This window comes from Eptesicus fuscus, chromosome 6 (genome assembly GCF_027574615.1).
Source record: "Eptesicus fuscus isolate TK198812 chromosome 6, DD_ASM_mEF_20220401, whole genome shotgun sequence".
Taxonomy (NCBI): Eukaryota; Metazoa; Chordata; class Mammalia; order Chiroptera; family Vespertilionidae; genus Eptesicus; species Eptesicus fuscus.
The window spans coordinates 40,257,664-40,278,620 of NC_072478.1; the positions used below are offsets into that span (position 1 = coordinate 40,257,664).

A 20,957-nucleotide genomic window follows, 5' to 3' on the forward strand; every position below is an offset into this window, starting at 1 on the left:
GAAAGTTTTCTGTCATTATTTCTTCTAATAGGTTTTCAATATTTTGCTCTCTCTCTTCTTCTGGCACCCCAAAAATTCGGATGTTGGTATGCTTAAAGTTATCCCAGAGGCTCCTTACACTGTCTTCATATTTTTGGATTCTTTTTTCTTTTTGTTTTTCTGGTTGGGTGTTTTTTGTTTCCTTATATTTCAGATCTTTGGTTTGATTCTTGGGGTACGTTGATCTACAGTTGAGTTTCTGTATATTCTTTATTTCAGACAGTGTATGCTTAATTTCTGACTGTTCCTTTTCCATTTTTTTGGCATTCTCATTAAGGTTCTTGAAGGTCTTTTCAAGTTTCTCAGCGGTTTTTAGAAGATTCTTGAGTAACCTTATAAATGTGGTTTTGAACTCTGTGTCATCCAGTAGTTTGCTTTCCTCCATTTCTTTCATTCGTGACATGTTTCTTTGTCCCCGCATTTTGGCTGCTTCCCTGTGTTGATGGAGTGGCTTTGTGTGGTAGGTGACCTATAGGGGCCAGTAGCTCAGCCTACCCTATCACCTGAGGTGGATGCTCTTGGTACACCCCTTTGTGGGCTGAGTGCAGTCTTGGTGTAGTTAAACCTTGATTGCTGTTGGTACACTGGGAGGAATTGACCTTCAGGCCAATTGGCTGTGAGGACCCGCTGTGTCTATAATGGAAGAACTGCTGCACTGGAGACACGCTTATGGTGCAGGCCTTGTTTCAGTGGGGCTTTGGTGCTCACTGAGTCCGCCTACTGAATGTGTCACTTATGGATGTGAGGAGTTGAAATCTGGTGTCTCACACTGACCACTAGGTACACTGGCTCTTGGATCTCCATTGGGGTGCAGGTCAGCTACTGTCTGAGGCCACCCTGTAGGAGCTACAGCGAGAACCACAGTCCTCTCCTTCCTGCTTGGAGCTTGGAGGCTTTGGAGCTATCTGAACCAGGTTGCAAGTTTGCTAGGTTAAACTGAGATAGGGAAGGCCATTCATATGCAAAAGCCACTGGTTTGGAGCTTGGGTGTGTTTGTAGGTTGTGCGGGGCAGAGTCTCGGGGCATCACTAGGCTAGGGTGTGGCAAACAGCAATGGCTGCTAGCTAGTCATCCCCGCGCCTCTGATCACGTCTCCGCGTCCCATGCCCCAGTGCAGCAAGCAATTATTCCTGCACGCAGCTCTGCAAGCAAGCCACCCTCACTTTCTGACCCGATGGCAGACAGTCCAGCTTCTCCCCATAGGAGTTTGGGTCCCCCGCGTATCCCCAGAAAGTAGATTTCAGAGAAATCAGGTGCTTGTCTTCCTTCAGGTTGAAGAAAACAACACCCGTCACCAGCCAGGATTCGCCACCAGCCCGGATCCCGCGCCTCCGTTACCTCAGCTTTTCAGCGCTTGTGCCCTGAATGCTCTTTTCTCTTTCCTTCTAGCTGTAGAACTGTCACTCAGCCAGCTTTCCTGTGGTTCTGGGTGATAGACGTTTTGTCTTTTAGTTGTAGTTTTGAAATTGTTGTATAAGGCAACAGTTTAGGTGTTTACCTACGCCACCATCTTCCTTTACCACCATCTTCCTTTAATAATATTTTAAAATAGAGCCTTTTCCAAGTTATCCATATTAAGTTTTTTGTAGGATGTTCATTGTGTGTGTGTGTGTGTGTGTGTGTGAGAGAGAGAGAGAGAGAGAGAGAGAGAGAGAGAGAGAGAGAGAGAGAGGGGGGGGGGTATTGGAGAAAGAAAGATTGAGCTTGAGATTGATTTTCCTACTATGGGTATCTTTTAATTTTAATAAATAAATGTGAGGAAAATTCTGACACCATAATTAAAGGGTATATCTGTAGTCTGGAAATAATCTCAAAATATATCATTAACAACTTTGCTTAGCTTTTATCTTAAATAATAAGTTATTTACTTACTTTAAAAAATTAATAATGGGACAAACTTTCCTGCATCATTATGAATTGAGGGAGAGAGGCACACCTATTTGCACCGGCATTTCCTATCTAAAATAGTGCCTGTGTTTTTCTAATTTCTTTATTGATTAAGATAATACATATGTGTTCTTATCCTCCCATTACCCCCCATCCCTCCCACTCATGCCCTCACCTCCCTGTTGTCTGTGTCCGTTGGTTAGTACCTGTCAAATAGTAGTTGTTAGATCATGATAGAAAAGTGATATGGCAATAATGATGGCTTTGCTACAAAGAACACGTTTTAAAAAAAATCTATTTCATTGATTTTTTTTACAGAGAGGAAGGGAGAGGGATAGAGAGTCAGAAACATTGATGAGAGAGAAACATCAGCCAGCTGCCTCCTGCACACTCCCTACTGGGTATGTGCCCGCAACCAGGGTACATGCCCTTGACCAGAATCGAACCTGGTACTCTTCAGTCCGCAGGCCAATGCTCTATCCACTGAGCAAAACCAGTTAGGGCGAAAGAACACATTTTAAAAACGGCATTTATTCTATTATATGTAATGTTCTAGTATATGTAATAAATTACATTTATTCTAAATGTAATGTTCCTACTTTTTTCATTTTTATTATTATTAAATACTTTGTTGCATTTTGACAGATGTATAAATCTGTTACAGAATAGAGAAAATTACCTCATATACATAACTATTAACCATGACACATATACGATAATCAATATAAAGAGAGAGGGCAATTAGAAATATCCTGCAAGATATGAAAAAAATAAGCCAAAGTGAATCATGTAGTAAACTTTAAAGTTTTCCCTACTCCTTTTCTGGTCAGTTGTTATGGCAATTCAGGGAAGAAGTGGAACTTAACTTTGCTCTTAGATTTGTTAATGCATAGAAATAACCTTCACAATGAAGTAAGGTTACAAATAAACTTCGTGATGAAGTAAGCAGTTGCCCAGGGTTTGAAAAAATATTACATTCTCACAGGGACATTCCCTTTCTATTCTAATCATTTGTTAAAAAATATTTACTGAACACTTCTCCTGTGCCAGGTCCTCACTGTGGGGAAACGATGCTGAATGGGGCTTGGAGTCTGGCACAGGCAAAATAAACAAAAAATAGTGCTCGAGGTAGTGATTAATGCTATGAAGAGAAATACTGTAGGACAGGGAAAGAAATAATGATGACAGGGGTGGTTATTTTGAATATGGTAGGCCATACATTTCTCCTTGCTATTTGAGCAGAGAACTGAATAAACCAGATAAAAGACTATTTGGAAAAGAATATTGTGTGCCCAGCAAAGAGTGACTGGTATGTTGGCCCTGAGCTGGGAATGTGCTTGATATGTTTGTGGTATAGCAAGTAGTCCACTATGGTTTAATTGAAGTTCAAAATTCAGTAACTATATGGCATTTTATGGAAATCTAATTTTATGAGGTAATTGCTTTATTCTCTTTCTAGGTGGTGACAGCTACCGGGACACTTGCTTTAGGAATCAATATGCCTTGTAAATCTGTGGTTTTTGCTCAAAACTCAGTGTATCTGGATGCTTTAAATTACAGACAGGTATTGTGATCTGCATTAATTCTCTATTGCATTACTAAAATATGGCCATAAAATAAAGAAAATATGAGCCTTAGTTTACCAGCATGCTGGCACACCTTGATGTTTAGGCATGCTGGCCTGTCATTTTTAGCTGTGGTATAATGAAAAGCTCATGAGTTGGGGGTTATGTGACCATCACTATCCAGACATGTGACCTCAGGTGAGATATGCAAACTGCGGAATCCTTATCTCCAGAATAGGAATAATAATTACTATCCCATAGCATTTGCAAGAATTTAAATGAAGTGACTTATAGGGAAGATACATAGTGAAAGTGTCTGTGAGCATTTCCTTGTTCAGTCCCTGTGCACATGACATTGTTCCTGAATTTCACTTTTCCTTACTCAGATATATCCTGCATGTGGTATAGTTTGTTTTCATGTGGTTTCCCAGCTCAGGAACATTTGATGAATATTTTTTGCTGGAGGTGTCAAATTTAGATATATCAGCCAATATTCAAGATTTTATCAAAGTGCCCCGCTCCCTTTCTCTCTGAACACTTCTTTTTAAAAAAAGATGTTGATTGATTTATTGATTGGTTGATTTCAGAGAGCACGGGAGAAGGAGAGAAAGAGATAGAAACATCAATGATGAGAATCATTGATCTGCTGCCTCCTGCACACCCCCCAGTAAGAATCAAGCCTGCAACCCAGGCATGTGTTCTGACTGGGAATTGAACCTTCTGGTTTATAGGTTGACACTCAACCAATGAGCCACACTGGCTGGGCTCTAAATACTTTGTAATCTTTATAGAACCTTGTCCCTCCCCCACCTCCTCCTACGGTACCAACCCCTGTCCTTCCCCACCCCCCCACCCCTGCCCCAAGCTGTGCATGAACTCTCCTCCCATCTCAGCTTTGGGAGCCTCATATTTAGGACTCATGAGCCATGGTGTTATGATATTTCAGATAATGAATTTGAAAGTCAAAATGTCAGGGTTTGACTCCTGGATCGCCCAAACGATGTCCTGGGTATATGACTATGGGCAAGTTTCTGATATTCCCCATGTCCCGGTTTCTGCATTGTAATATGGGGATAATGAGTCGATTTACCTCATATAGTTGTGAGGTTTGTATAAAAAAAGTTTCAAGGACTTAGCACATTCTAAGCACTTAAAACCCAGAACTAATATAACTTCTGTAAAGAGTTTGTTCTTAACTTGCCTTTTACAAGTAGTGTTTCAGAATTTTACCTCACATGTATTTCCTCAACTTTTGCACAATGTTTATGGTGGTTTGTAACTCAGCACACTTGTCTGTGAGAAAGAAAAGGATGAGGAAGGAGGAGATGGGAAGGGAGAGAACTGGTATAAGTTAAGCTGTAAATAAACTTGAAATGAGGATCTGGTCTTCTTGTTTTTTTTTGGGGGGGGGGTTGCTTGCTTGTTTGTTTCTTCTATAGATTATACAATTACCTAGCACAATTTTTGACATGAAATAAGTGCATAATAATGATAAACGTCTGATTTTCAGCTCTATCCCAGCCTTGTTAAATTTCCTAAGGGCTGCATAATTGGATTTTACATGAAGTGATTTAATGGTGTCATGTAGGCACAATTTCCTTGTTCCAACCCAATGTAAGGGCTTGCTTCTAAATGTGATGTTAAAAGTATGTAGATAAATCTTACACTGTTATTCCTTCTGTTTACAGATGTCCGGACGTGCTGGAAGACGAGGTCAAGACCTGCTGGGAGATGTATATTTCTTTGATATTCCATTCCCCAAAATACAAAAACTCATAAAATCCAATGTTCCTGAGCTGAGAGGACAGTTTCCCTTCAGCATAACCCTGGTTCTGCAACTCATGGTCCTGGCTTCGAAGGCAGATGACCCAGAGGATGCCCAGGCAAAGGTACTGTAGCAATAACTTTCCGTTTCATCACTCTTTAATGTTTGTACTATCCTGAATAATAAAGAATTGGGAGTGGAGGGTCTATTAGTTTTGTTTGTCTCCTGTATCTATCGTAGAATTTGTAGCTGGATGGGCATTTGGCATCACCTGAGATTATGGTTTTCATGTGTGATAGACATTGCTCTATAGTAGTTGTTAAAGGTGCTGGCGATGGATTTAAAAAGATCTGGGTTAGATTCCTGTTTTCACCATTAGGAACAAAAATATTTTTTATGCTTATTTTATAATAAAAGTCTGTTTTTCATAAAAAAATAACCCAAGTTCATCAAATAATATTTGGATAATGTGGAAAGTTGAAAGACGAAAAATACACCCATACCTATTTCCTCTGTTCAAAGACAATTACATTATCATTTTGGTCATCATAATGTCATTTTTCTAGGCGTGCATTTTTTGGTTGGTTTTTTTTTTTTTTTTTTTTTGGTATTTGGTTTTTAACACTATTTTATATTTATATTAAATTGAACTTCAGAACAAGGTTACAGATTTTCCTGAAGGTTTTATTTTTCAGATAAATATTTTCTGTCTAATCCCAGAATGAGAGATTTAAAATTCATCCTCTCTAATAAAATGGCAATATGCAAATTAACCATCACTCCGCTACATAAGCCACGCCCACCATCCAATCAGGGCGAGTATGCAAATTAACCCCAATCCAAGATGGCTACAGCCACAGAGAGCAAGGTTTCCCATGTAACAGAGCAAGCCAAGCTTTCCATAGCCGTTGCAGGCCTAAGTCTCCACTCAAGCTACAAAGTTTCAATTATAGAAGGTAAACAAATTCAAACAAATGGCGGCAGAACGGAGCTTGAGAGAGCAGGCCAGGGTTGCCGCCGGCAACAGGGGAAGCAAAGCTTTCCGCACACCCTGGCCGGGCTCACCCGCTTAAGGCTACAAAGTTTCAATTGTAGAAGGTGAATTAACTGCCACAGAAATGGCTGCCATCCCGGAGGGAGCCCCAGGCTTGGCTCCGCTCCAGGCTACAAAGTTTCAATTGTAGAAGGAAAATAAATTCCAGATACCAGGGCCTCCCCTTGGGTTGCCAGGGGGCGTGGCTGGCCTGCAAACCACCACAGGCCCCTCACTCAGGCTGCCCCACGCCCCAAGGGAACCCCACCCTAATCCGGGACACCCTTCAGGGCAAACCAGCTGGCCCCCACCCGTGCACCAGGCCTCTATCCTATCTAATAAAAGAGTAATATACAGACTGATCATCACTGCAACACACAATATAGCTGCCCCCCATGTGGTCAAAGATCCTGCCCCCATGTGGACACAAGATGGCCACCACAAGATGGCCAGCAGGAGAGGGCAGTTGGGAGGCACCCGGCCTGCAAGGGAGGGCAGTTGTGAGGGACCCAGCCTGCAAGGGAGGGCAGTTGAGAGGGACCCGGCTTGCAAGGGAGGGCAGTTGGAGGTGATCAACCCTGCAGGAGAGGGCAGTTAGGGGTGACCAGGGTGGCAGAGGAGGGAAGTTGGGGGCAAACAGGCTGGCAGGGGAGCAGTTAAGCATCAACCAGGCTGGCAGTGGAGTGGTTAGGGGGTGATCAGGCTGGCAGGCAGAAGCGGTTAGGGGCAATCAGGAAGGCAGGCAGGCAAGCAGTGGGGAGCCAGCAGTCCTGGATTGTGAGAGGGATGTCCGACTGCCCGTTTAGGCCCGATCCCACCAGGACTAAGGCTGGGCTGGGCTGAGGGACAACCCCCCGCCATGCACGAATTTCGTGCACCGGGCTTCTAGTAATGAAATAATCTTATTTTCATCTTTGTGAAAGTGCATTGTGAAAGAGACCTGTTGGGTCTGAGTTCCTCAGCCAGGGGCTGGATCTCCTTGGATGTTGGGTCTTAGAAGACGGAGAAGACATGAGAAGTCACAGGCCTATAAGAGCATCTTTATTGCAACCCAAGTAGCCATTGCTGCTAAGGAGCCATTAAACAAAGCAGTTCTTGCCCTAGCTGGTTTGGCTCGTTGAATAGAGCATTGGCTTGTGGATTAAAGGGTTCTGGGTTCGATTCTGATCAAGGGCACATGCCTGGATTGTGGGCTTGATCCCCAGGAGGGGCATGTAGGAGGCATCCAATCAATGATTCTCTCATCATTGATGTTTCTATCTCTTTCTCCCTCTCCCTTCCTCTCTGAAATCAATAAAAATATATTTAAAAAAAATTTTAAAAAGCAGTTCTTGCTAACACAGTAGCAAACACAAAGCAATCCTTGCTAATACAGTAGCAAGCATAGGAATCATCCTAGCAAAACAACCTCACCTCAGCTGGTCAGTAATACATCTTCTTTACAATGAAGCCCCAAACATAGGAGCTGGATAGGAGCCAACCACAGGATGGTCAGTGGCAACTTATATAGAAGCTCAAATAAGCTCAAACAAAAGAAGCTTTATGCCTAACAGTGACCTCAGTATTTGGGCTATAGAAAGTCACGTTGGTGCAGTGTGTAGCTTGCTGCATCCCTGCTTTTGTAGCTGCCTATAGAAAATTAGCCTTGAATACACTGATTAGGATTCCCATGCTCAGAGTGGCCTTGAACATCTGGTATACACTGACTGATTAGGGTTCCCACAGGACCCTGTCTGCCCTGTATATTGTATAATGTTGTAGGACATACAATAATACAGTACTTATTGTCTTCCAGAACAATCCAAGAGCTATAAGCTTTTAAACTCAATTTGCATTTATTACCAGATTATTTGGCAGTATCATTCATTCCTGATTATTCTGTTTTATATGTTCTGTTCATTAAAGGATAGATCTGCCATCTAAGAACATGGTAAAACAAGTAATATGAAATCTAATTGAATCCTATATAGTGCTGGTATATGTGCTATGATAGATATGGGTAATGTCTATCATATTTTATATTCTTTTATGTGATGGTCAATCAGATGAGGCTATTGCCAGAAGAAATGGGCTCTTGAGATGTCAGAGAAAAGAATTTCAGGGACACAGGTGTGAAAGTTTAAGCACAGTGGCAAGACTTATTGGGGTGAAAAAAAATGCCCTGGGGGATGCAGAGGGCAGGCAGGCTCTAGTAGCAGCTTCCCCAAGGTCCTTGCTGATCTTCTATATTTTTTCTGGGTTTCAGAAACAAGCAGGCTGTCTTTCAAATTGTCCAACCTGTTTCCTGGGTTTTCCTGGAGCTGTGCTGGGCCCTCTCTCTATCCAATCCCTATTCTGAATCTTGTTGGGTTTTGTGACCTTATCCTGTCCAATCCTTTTCCCAGGCTAGACCCCTCCCCTTTATTGTCTCCACTATGGCTCCTACTGTGCATGCCTCAAAGTTCTGCTTCATTATCAGGCTTCTACTGCACATTCGCCCATCCAAGGAATTCCCCCTTACTGCTTATCCCTCCCCCTCTGTAATCCAGTTGTTCCCTGGGGAGATTGGAAAGACAGTCTTTCTGCCTGCTTGGGACTTTGGCCAAGGATGCGCTTATCCCCTGGGTTGTAGGTGAAGCTGTAACTCTCCAGTTAATCAGGCTTAGCCAGTTTTGTTCCCTTTTCCTTTAATACCTAACTCGCTACCTTTGCCAACAAGGCCACAACGGGAGACAAAGGAGAGGCTCAGAAAAACAAAGTATTATTCTTACAGGTCCTAGTGACAGGAGGCATAGCATGCCATCCAGGACTACATGCAGAACACACCAGGGAGGTCAGGAGGCAGAAGACAGGAGCAGGGGGCAGCTTAGGCCACTGCCTTTATGTGAGTTTCCACAGGAAAGGCAAGACAAGTCAGAGTAAACAGTTTAGGGTTTGCTAATTTGAATAATTCCAAAGGCTTTGGGCTATGTGAGTGACCTCTAACTGCCTAGTCTCTGGCTCTGGGGTGAATTAGGGCAAGAGGAATATTGGCTTGGTGTGTGAGTTAGGCAAGGGAGTAGTTGGGGTATGAACTTGAGTGTGGTTGGTTTGCATAGAAGAGGCATGCTTTTAGGCAAGTTGTTATCTTTATGTATTACTAGACCTGGGAGGGTTGGTCTTTCCCCAGCCAGGCTGGTTTTTTAAGATGTCAAAACATCATAATATACAGAACAATTTAAAAAATTGTGTTACACCTGTATTATTTACAAATCTATCTTGTATCACCAACATGGGGTGACTTCAAGTGTTCTTCTTTAAAGGTGCTGTCAGTTCTAAAGCATTCACTGCTGTCCTTCAAACGGCCCAAAACCATGGAGATGTTAAAACTTTACTTCTTATTTTCCTTGCAGTTCCTGGTGAAAGAGGTATGATGGTACTTCTTTTTGTGACATAAGATTGCTACCATCTCTGTTTCTTATCATGATGAACTAATTGTAACCTTTAGAATGTTATATCCAATGATTAACATTACTTTTAATTTATATAATTATCAACACTGGGCCGGGTAATGATTACCAATCTCTCTTATATTAGCATTAATTACTATTTTAAACTGGCACTTGATACATTATTTATTGATTAATAAAAATGGTGAATTGAGTCAAACCAATAGATTATATTTGTTTTTTAGGGCTATTTAGATCAAGAAGGTAATCCGATGGGTTTTGCTGGACTTGTATCACATTTGCATTATCACGAGCCTTCTAATCTTGTTTTTGTCAGTTTTCTTGTAAGTGGCCTTTTCCATAATCTCTGTCAGCCAACCCAGAAAGGTAAGCTTGTTGTTTCTTGTTTATAGTCTAAAATTAGCAATAGAGGCTATAGTGAAGTTAGTATTTCAGGAATATTTTTTTCTACAAAGAAAGTAAAAGGTAATATTCAGATAATTTAGCGCTACCAAATTAGATAAAATAAACTTTTACATACCTACTAATATAGATTATATGTAGGTATATTTTGTGATACCTATTCTAAAATGTCAACTTCTTATTAACTTCAGTGATTCCTTGACTCCAGGATTTAAAACACATTAAATAATATATAATATTTTCATAAACATTTTCTTTTAATTAAATTTAGTATATTCTCATCACAGAAAAAGGATGAGAATATTTTTCTCAAGCATTATGTTAAACATATTTGCTATTATTTATGAATATTTTCCCAATCTTTTTTCTTTGAATATAACTATACTGTATTTAAATAGCTGGTAGTATATTAATTGCATAATATAGAATCTTATTTTCACCCTGTTTGTTTTTGCCAATATTATATTAATTTTTGTTAATTCCATTTGCAATGCCTGTGTAATAATATTACATTTAATACAATGTTTGATTTTTATAATTAAATAGACCCCCTAACCAGTGTCCTTGAGAGAAATGTTTCCCACTTTGTATTTAAATTTTTTAGACTTCCTAATGCCTGGTGAAATCTGCCTTTTTCAGCATTACTTTGTCTTTTATCATTAATTGATAGAAATACTCTATTTTGCACAATGATTCTAGTTAATATATTCTGAACATGCATTGTTTGGTGAAACAAGGATACTCAGGAAACTGTCCTCCCAAAGGCTCTGTGAAAGGAGAAATAATTTCATGTTACAGGATGTGCAGTTTTTGCTTATTACTATGTTTGTATGTGGAGAGGGCAGTGTATGTATGTGGTTACTAACATGGAGATAGAAAATTTGGTAACTTCATAAGGTAGATAACATGGCTATCACTATTTTGTAAATGAGGAAACTGAGGCACAGAGAAGTTAAATAAATTGCCATGGTCACAAATTTTTAGTGTCGGAGCCAAGACTCAAATATAAGTAGTCTGCCTCCAGAGTCCAAGTTATTAACTTAGCACCTTTTAAACCACTATAATATAATTCTCACGTGTTGTGATGGACTGAAAGTAAGTCAAGTTGACCATCCTGTCCTATATAATATCCTATATAATAAAGAGCTAATATGCAAATGGTCGTTCTGCCCTGGCGCTGGGGCCGGGAGACCTGAGTCTGTGCCCCAAACCCCGGTGCTGGGCCCGGGGACCTGAAGCAGGACCCCCTGCCTGGTGGGGCTTGACAGGGGACCTGAGGCCATGCTCCCAACCTGGTACCAGGCCAAGGGACCTAAGGCTGTGTCCCCGCCCGACTGGGCTTGATGGGGGACCTGAGGCTGTGCCCCCAGCTCAGCACTGGTTTGGGGGACTTGAGGCTGCTCCTCCCGCCCTGTGGGGCTTGACAGGGGTAGGACCAGCCGGATCTGGGTCTCCCACGATTTTGAGGTGCACGTGGGTGGGCGGGCACTTGACTCTGAGTCCCATGGCATGCCCCAGACTCTGATAGGAGGGAGATTTTCATATACATTTTACCAATTTTCTTTCATCTCTGATACTTTTATTATAGAGAAAGGGCAAATAGCAATATTAAAATATTTCCTCTAATTAATTCCCTTTTAATGTGCACAAATTTTGTGCACTGGGCCACTAGTATCTTAATGTGAATGACAGAAAGATAAGGTAGAGGTTATTTGTGGGATGAATTTTGTAAAGCCTTAAGTGCTAGGCTAAGGAGATTGGGTTGTGTTTATGATACACTGAGATATAATCGGAGATTGTTGAATAGGTGAGAGATGTGATCATAAAATGCTTTAGGAAAACTGATCATAGACTGAAAAGGGAAGAATCCAGGCAAGGTGATAAGACAATTCGTGGTTAGAATAACTAAAGTCCCAAGTTGAGTGGGAGTAGCAAAAATAAAAAAGAAGGCAAAGACATAAAATTTCCAGCAGATAGAATCATTCCTTAGTTGCTGTATTCATTAAAATTTTTAATTTACATGAAATGAAATGCAATATTCAATTTAAACATTAAATATGGTATTAAGATACTTTTTTACATTTGTTAACAAAATACTTTGTTTTATGTAGGCTCAAAATATTTTTCTCAAGATGTTATGGAAAAGCTCGTGTTGGTGTTGGCAAATCTGTTTGGAAGAAGATATATTCCAGCAAAGTTCCAAGAAAGTAATGTCAAGTTTTATCAATCAAAGGTAAAATTTATTATTCTGATAACACTAAATATTTAAGATCAATAAATCCTACCATAAATGATTCAGCAGCAGCAGAATTTTATTAAGTTTAGGATTCAATTGTTTTATATACAAACTAGTGGCCTGGTGCACGAATTCATGCACATTAAAAGGGAATTAATTAGAAGAAATATTTTAATATTGCTATTTGCCCTTTCTCTATAATAGAAGTGTCAGAGATGAAAGACAATTAGTAAAATGTATATGAAAATAATATATAAATTTATTAATAATTAAACAATAACGACATGATATTAAAACAATAACGACATGATATAAAAACAATAAAAACATGATATAAAAACAACATAAACATGATATAATAACAACATTGGTATAAACAGTGACCGATAAATTGATTAAACTTATTCTAATATCTCACTGTATACTACATTAAGAGTAAAAACACTTGCAGAGTGCTTGACTAATTTCCCTTGTGATGAAGTATTTACAACTTTAATGTCACACACTCTTCAAACTTTAGAGGAAGCAAAATTATAAACATAGCTATAACTGACCATGTCCGAAAAGGCTTTAGGAAGGATATACCTACTCTGTCTACTGTTTGTCCTTGTGATTTATTAATAGTCATCACAAATGTCTGAGTCCAGGGTGTGGGTGAACCAGAATCGGGGCTGTCAGGACCCCAGCAGCAAGGTCTGGATCACTGCACATCATAGCTACCAGCTGGTTGTCTGGTTATTCTGGTCATTCCAGTCATTCAGTTGTAATGGTCTCTTAGGCTTTTATATATATAGATAACTTGCTCTCTCTGTAATCATTGTCATATTTTTAATTCAACTATTTTATATATAAATAATTTTTCTTTCTGTAATTCATAAATTTCCTCCTATAAATCTATCAAAAGCTTGAATACCTTGAGGAAAATATAGGATAAAAATGTTTACTCATGTTTTCTATTTGAAAGTGCCAAATTATAGTATTTAGTGGCCAAAGGAAAAAATGTAGGTTATTGTACATTAAGTGAACTAATAATTCCTGTCATAGAATCTACAGTTCTCTTAGGATTTTTTTTACCTGGAAGTAGGTCTGTGGACAGGAAGTATATGTTGTGAGCTAGAAAGTCCTTCCTGGAGAAGAGATCAGAATAGTCATCTAAGAAATCATTTCTTGACTCACATAGACTAAAAACAGGAAAACCCTTTTGCAATTTTATTTGCAACATTTTCTTGACCATGATTTCCTGTAATTAATTCAACATTAAATACTATGAATAATGTACTTTACTAGAATCTGAGAAAGTGAGATAGGCTGGTTATACTGCATAACTTTAGTAAAACAGAAGAGTTCATCTACATTGTCTAACCACCAATGTCAAATTACAAATCATACGCCTCAAAGAATGTTCTCTAGACCAGTGAACACATCTTTAGGCATTGACCTATATTAGCTTCACATTTTTATAATCACAAGTACATCTTAAAACTATTACTTAATATTTTGTTTAAATAAATAGTTAAAATAAAATTCAGTATCTCTTTTCTTACAAAAAGTCATCATAAAAATACCATAAAATATGATTTTGAGTAGAGGTCTCCTCTGTCTCTCTCTTTTTTGCTTAAATATTATTGTAAATTTGTGCACTTTTAGGTAGATGACCAAAACTCCTATTGTAAGGGAGAGCTGTGAACATAATGAGGATTAGACTGGCTAAAATGATAAAATGCCAAGAACTTATCCAAGGTGTGATGGGAATCTCCAACTAGGGTTTTTCTTCCTAAGAATTCCTCTATTCTAGAAATGAGTTGAAAATAGTATTTAGCATATGCAAAGAGCCTCTGCTATGCCGTAAAGAAGCGAACAAAACATACACACAAAACAAAAATAACCAACCAATAAAGCTATTAGTAATCACATGGGGCTGGAGCGACAGACTAGAAACTTGAAAGACTTGGTGAGTTTTAAACACCGAACATTTATGGGGTACCAGATCTTCATGAAATGTTGGGGCACTGAACCAACTTTTTTGTAGTCGTAGAGCATTTCTTAAATGAAAACCCATTGGAGGGAAGAGTTTGACGTTTATTTGTTTGTTTGTATCCCTTCAAGATATATTTGCAGCCATTTAGGGCTGTAAGATATAATAGTAAGTTAGGAAAGCGGTGGATTTTTTGGCAGTCTTTTAGGGCTGAGAAGACTGAGAGTGATCAGCCTCATACTAAAATCCTAAGAGGACCGTGATGTAAAAACAGAGATAAATCAGATAATGACTGAGACTTATTAAAACTGGAGAAAAGAACCAACCCACTTCAATCTATACTTGTACTGAAGTGATCACACCTTCATTCACTTGGTCCAGTGGTCAGCAAACTCATTAGTCAATAGAGCCAAATATCAACAGTACAACGATTGAAATTTCTTTTGAGAGCCAAATTTTTTAAACTTAAACTATGTAGGTAGGTACATTGTTATTAACTTAATTAGGGTACTCCTAAGCTGGCCTTTGCTAAAAACTCAAGGAGCCAAAGAGCCGCATGTGGCTCGCAAGCCACAGTTTGCCGACCACTGACTTGGTCAAACAGAAAAGTGGGAGAACTCATTCTCGTGGAAGATAACATCATTTAAAGCCTTTCATGTCCTCCTAAAAACATTTTTCTGGGGTAAAAAGTAAACACCAAAAAAATCCCCAAAATGAAAAAAACACACACAACTGAGTAAGCAAGAATATATGACCAATTTACCAGGAAGAAAAGCAGACAATAGTAGTAGACACACAGATGATCCAGATACTGGAGTTAAGATAAAAGGATTTTAAGTATGATTACTATGTTCAAGAAAATAAGGGAAGGGATAGCTAAAAGTGGTGAAAGGATGGAGAATTTCACCAAATAATTAATGGACATTACAGATATTATGAAAAAATCAGATATTATGAAAAAATATAATATCTGATTAGAATATACATATCAGAAGTCAGAATCAGTGAGTTGATAGACCACTGAATAGATAGTATTCAAACTATAGCACCAGGATAAAAAAAAGTGAAAAGAAAAGCAGATAGCATAAGGGACATGTGAATCATACTCAAAAGGGTTAATGTTATATATGAGACATCCTAGAAGAAGATGAAGGAGAAAAATGGTGGGAAAGTATTCAGAACTAATAGCTGGGAGTTTTCTGAAGCTGATGAAAGATAGCCCTCCATAGTTTCAAAAGTGTAGTCAACTTCAAGAAAGATAAATATAAATAAGCATTAAACTAATACTAATGGAAATAAAAAACAGAGACAGTCATAGATCAGCTAGAATTGAAATAGACATTTCCTTGAAAAGAGCAATAAGATTGATAGCTGACTTTTTAACCAAAATAATGAAAGCTAAAAAAAGATAATTTTTTTTCATTCCTGTTTATTTTCATATATAAATGTATACTTATACTTAGTATATGTTCTAAACATAGCTTAAAACAGGGTAAATATATTGTGGTTGATTAGATAACATTCTAAGTATATATATATATATATATATACATATATATATATGTATATATATATATGTATATATATATATATATATATATATATACATATGTTTACCTTATTTTTTTAGCATTATTGAGGTATAATTGATACTAAAAATTGCACACATTTAGTGTATATATCTTAATGAGTTTGAAAATATGAAATACATGTATATATACATTATTCAATCTGTCACCTACACAATTTTTCTTGTGCTTTTATGTGTGTTTTTATTTTGGTAGGAACATAACATGATATTTATTCTCCTAATGTATTTTAAAGTATACAATACTGTATTATTAACTATAGTATGTTGTACATACATATCTAGAACTTATTTATCTTTCATAATAGAAACTTTATATTCAATGAAAAACCACTCCCCATTTCCTTTTCCACCTAGCCCCTGGCAACCACCATTCTATTCTCATTCTATTCTCTACTTCAATGCATGACTATTTTAATAAGTAGAATTAGGTAGTTTTTGTCCTTTTATGATTGGCTCATTTTACTTAGCATAATATCCTCTAAGTTAATTCATGTTGTTTCAAATGGCAATATTTCCTTTTATTAAAGACTAGATGATATTCTATTGTATGTATATACTGCATAATCTTATCCATTCATCTACTGATGGACATTTGTGTTGCTTGACTGTTGTGAATAATGTTGCAGTAAACATAGGGATCAACATATTTATTCAAGATCCTGATTTCAATTTCTTTGTGTATGTACCCAGAAGTGAGATTGTTGGATCATATGGTAGCTCTATTTTCAACTTTTTGAAAAAACCTCCCTATGTTTCCCATAATGGCTATACCAATTTACATTCCCGACAACAGTGTCTAAGGGTTCTGATTTTTCTACATCTTCAACTCTTATCTTTTTGTGTGTTTTTGTTTTGTTTGTTTTTTGTCTTTTTTTTTTTTTTTTTTGGTAACAGTCATCCTAATAGGTATGAGATGATATCTCATTGTGGCTTTGATCTGCATGTTCCTCATGATTAGTGATGTTGAGCAACTTTAACACACATGATGACTGTTTGAATATCTTCTTTGGAGCAATGTCTATTCAAGTCCTTTGCCTCTATCATGTAGATGGTTTAGAAATATTTTTTCCCATTCTGGAAGTGCCTTTTCACTTTGTTGATTATTTCCTTTTCTATGCAGAGCTTTTTAGCTTGATATAGTCGCACTTGTTTATTTTTCTTTTTTGTTTCCTACACTTCTGGTATTATATATATATAAAAAAGTATTGATAAGACCAATATAACTATATTTTCTACTATAAGTTTTGGTTTTAGGTGTTACATTTAAGTCTTTAATTCATTTGAGTTTGTTTTTATGTAAAGTGTATGGTAAGGGTCCAATTTCATTTTTTTTTACATGTGTATATCAAGTTTTGCCAACACCATTTGTTGAAGAGACTCTCCTTTCCCCATTGTGTGTTCTTGGCTACCTTATTAAAGATCTGCTTACCACATATCTATGGATTTGCTTCTAGACTCTCTTATTTTGTTAAATTGATCTACGTATATGTCATTCCTTATGCCGATACCATACTGTTTTAATTACTGTAGCTTTATACTGTATTCTGAAGTAAAGTGTGATGCCTCCAGCTTTGTTCTTTTTCTCAAGATAAGTTTGGCTATTCAGGATCTTTCATGATTCCATATGAATTTTAAGATTTTTTTTTCTACTTCGGTAAAAAATGCCATTGAGATTTTGTTAGGAATTGTATCAAATCTGTAGATTAACTTGGGAAGTGTTGACATCATAGCAGTACCAATTATTTTAATCCATGAACATGGTATGTCTTTCCATTAGCATGTCTGCTATAACTTCTTTCATCAGTGTTTTATACTTTTCAGTATAGAGATGTCTCACTAACTTGGTTAAATTTATTCCTAAGTATTTTATCCTTTTTGATGCTGTTTTGAGTGAGATTGCCTTCCTTTTCATATACTTAGTGTACAGAAACACCACTCAGTTTTAAATGTTGATATTATATCCTGCAACTTTGCTGATTTTGTTTATTATTCTAATATTGTAATTGGTAGAATAATTAACAAAATGAATCCAGTGAGGTTTTAATAACCTTCACAAATGAGTGAGGTTTATTTCAAACATATCAGTATATTTTGTGTTGTTTCATGCTCTCCAAATATATCACTAGATTTGTTTTGAACTATTCACAAGTCTACTTTATTTGAAGCCATGCTTATATTTAAAAAGTGGTTTAGATGAAGTAGCATGAAAGCACATTTTTAGGAGCAGTTATTGGTTTTGATAAATGCAAATGGAAACAAAAGTGAATGTTATGTTAATTTCATAGATGAAGGAACAAAAGCATTACATTACTAAAGAAATAGATAATTATAGAATTATATTGCATTGATCTTTGGCCTTCTTCCAAAATTTCAGTTTTCAAGGAATGTATATGGACCTCTCTGCAAATATTTCACCATTTTGAGTCCTTGATGATCTCCTTGATCATTTAGGTGTTCCTCGAGGATCTCCCTGAGGATTTTAATGCTGCTTTACATAAGTATAACATGCAAATTACAAAGGACTTTGCCTCCTTCCTACAAATTGTTTCCAAATTGGCTGATATGAAACAGGAATATCAGCTTCCATTGTCAAAAATAAGTAAGTATATATATCTTCATTGTGGAACAACTTAATACATAAATAATCTTGCCTAAGATTATTTTATCCCAGAAGAAGAACAAAGCCCTGGAAATATCAGTCTGTCTTAGAATTAGAAGATTCCTTCTGCTTTCCAAAGAAAGAAATTATTGAAAATGTAAAGTTCAGTGGAGATTGAAACTCGATAGAGTCATTTATAATCCATCTTGATTAAAGGTTGCTTGTGGGACAAGCCTGGAAAATGGAGTAAGAGCATATATGAGCTGAAGAGAAACTAGAGACTATTCGGTCACCTTTTTTCCCTTGAGAAGAAATACACATAATGTTAATGAACATCGACTCTTAGCAGATACCTGGATGTATACTTTGGCTCTGCTACTTATTAGCAGTGAGTCCTTGGACAGATGACCACCATATTCATGCTTCAATTTTCTCAACAATAACGTTATCTACTTAGTTTGTGTGAGGTTTAAATAATTAAGGCAACATATGTGAATATCTTAAAACTGTGCCTAGCACATAGGCACACACTATTAATCTTTGCTATTGTTTTTCACAAGCTATTAGATGGAACTCTTCTAAGGGAAAGTAAAGAGGAAATAAGTTTCTAGAATAAAGGGAATGGGTTGAGCTGTGGGTAGTAATTTCCAGATTATGTTATATCCTAACATCTTCAATTGAAAAAAAAGTCAAGTAGGTGGAGCTTGTAGCTTTCTGGGTCTATTAAAATCGGAAGCAAGATGAACAAAAGCAGATAACAGTGGTGCACTGTGAGCATCTCAGAGGCAAAGTAGGAGTATGTGAATATCTTGCCTCCATTACAAATTGGGACCAATTTTGATGCATGATCTGGTGCTTTGTAAGAAGAGGATTGGAAAAAATATTTCCAATCCTACTGATAGTGGTTACTTGGAACACCCTGTCTAAAAATATTTTGAGGCCAAGTCTGAGCTCGGTGGGAAAAAGTACCAAGAAAATAATAATTCTGTGTTAAAAGAGTATACAGTTTAAATTTAGTCTTTGCCCTAGCCTGTTTGGCTCAGTGGACAGAGTGTCAGCCTGCAGACTGAAGGGTCCCAGCTGCGATTCCAGTCAAGGGCACATGCCCTGGTTTCAGGCTCAATCCCTAATAGGATGCGTGCAGGAGGCAGCCAATCAATGATTTTCTCTCGTTGCTGTTTCTATCTCTCTCCCTCTCCCTTCCTCTCTGAAATTAATAAAAATGTATTTAAATCTTATTTTTTATTGTTGATCAAAACAAATAATATAAAACAAAATCTTATATTGATAACAACCTTAATAGCTAACATTTATTGAATACATTCTGTGCCAAGAGATGCTATTTACTTTATGTGATATATCTTCCTCAGTCTTCATTATGATATGGGTTCTGGAAAATTGCATGGTTCAGAGTAGGTACATAAGGCTTGGTAATTGTGCTAATTTTTAAAAACGAATCTATCCCAACCTGTTATGGCCAGATTTCACAGGGAAAGAATGTGAAGACTCCCAACTTGTGTCTCACTTAATGAGCTGCAAGGAAGGAAGAGTTGCTATTTCTCCATTTGTTTGTCTCTCTGGGAACTCTGATGGTGATTTGCTTCAACCAGAAACTCCAAGCCATGTAAGTAGAAAATGGGGTTTATAAATAAATGGTCTTTAAGAAAAGAATGAATTTATACCTCCAGGGGTGTCTACAGGAATATCTAGAAAATTGTGCTCTTAGGCCAGTATGATTTGTTTCTTTTCTTTTTTTAAAAAATTTCTTTATTGATTAAGGTATCACATATTTGTCCTCATCCCCCCATTCCCATCCCACACCCCTCCCCACACATGCCCCCACTCCCCTGTTGTCGTTAACCGCTGGTTAGGCTCATATGCTTGCACACAAGTCCTTTGGTTGATCTCTCCCCTGTACCCCCACCCTCCTCTACCCTCCCTCTGAGGCCCGACAGTCTGATCCATGCCTCCTTGTTTCTGGGTCTGTCCTTGTTCATCAGTCTATGTTTTTCATTATTTCCCCTAGATGAGTGAGATCATGTGCTATTAGAAATACACTTATAAGAACCGAAAATGAGACAAGCAATAATGGTTATGGTGACAGGCAAATGAATCAGTCTGTAGTGAGCTTCTTTCTGGGCCAACAGTTCTTTTGAGACCCAATTTCAATGTCCAACAGTTCCTTATGTGTTCATGTCAGCACTGACATTTCAGTTCTGGGTGTGATTTGTTTCTTAGTATTGCCTAAGGGGCCCTGCTCCACTATATAAAACTTCAGGGACTACCACTTGTCTCCCGTCCTTGAAGAATCTAGGGGATACTGACACAGGTTTGCTATGAAAAGAGCACATAAAACTACTTTTGGGATTTCCCAGTATTGCTATAGTTGCTGTAAATCCCATATATATTCTGGATCACTGATGCCCAAAATGGAGTA

General features: G+C 37.7%; 1 protein-coding gene across 1 annotated transcript in view; it reads left to right on the top strand.

Annotated features, from left to right (window-relative positions):
- LOC103290898 (probable ATP-dependent RNA helicase DDX60) overlaps positions 1–20,957 on the top strand; it is a 102,316-nt gene that overhangs the window by 70,597 nt on the left and 10,762 nt on the right. Inside the window, exons 28-34 of the mRNA XM_054716732.1 lie at positions 3,386–3,490; positions 5,180–5,380; positions 9,571–9,675; positions 9,942–10,083; positions 12,231–12,352; positions 18,373–18,520; positions 20,002–20,144. Coding sequence (XP_054572707.1) covers positions 3,386–3,490; positions 5,180–5,380; positions 9,571–9,675; positions 9,942–10,083; positions 12,231–12,352; positions 18,373–18,520; positions 20,002–20,144 — 966 coding nt within the window. The remainder of the gene's footprint in view (positions 1–3,385; positions 3,491–5,179; positions 5,381–9,570; positions 9,676–9,941; positions 10,084–12,230; positions 12,353–18,372; positions 18,521–20,001; positions 20,145–20,957) is intronic.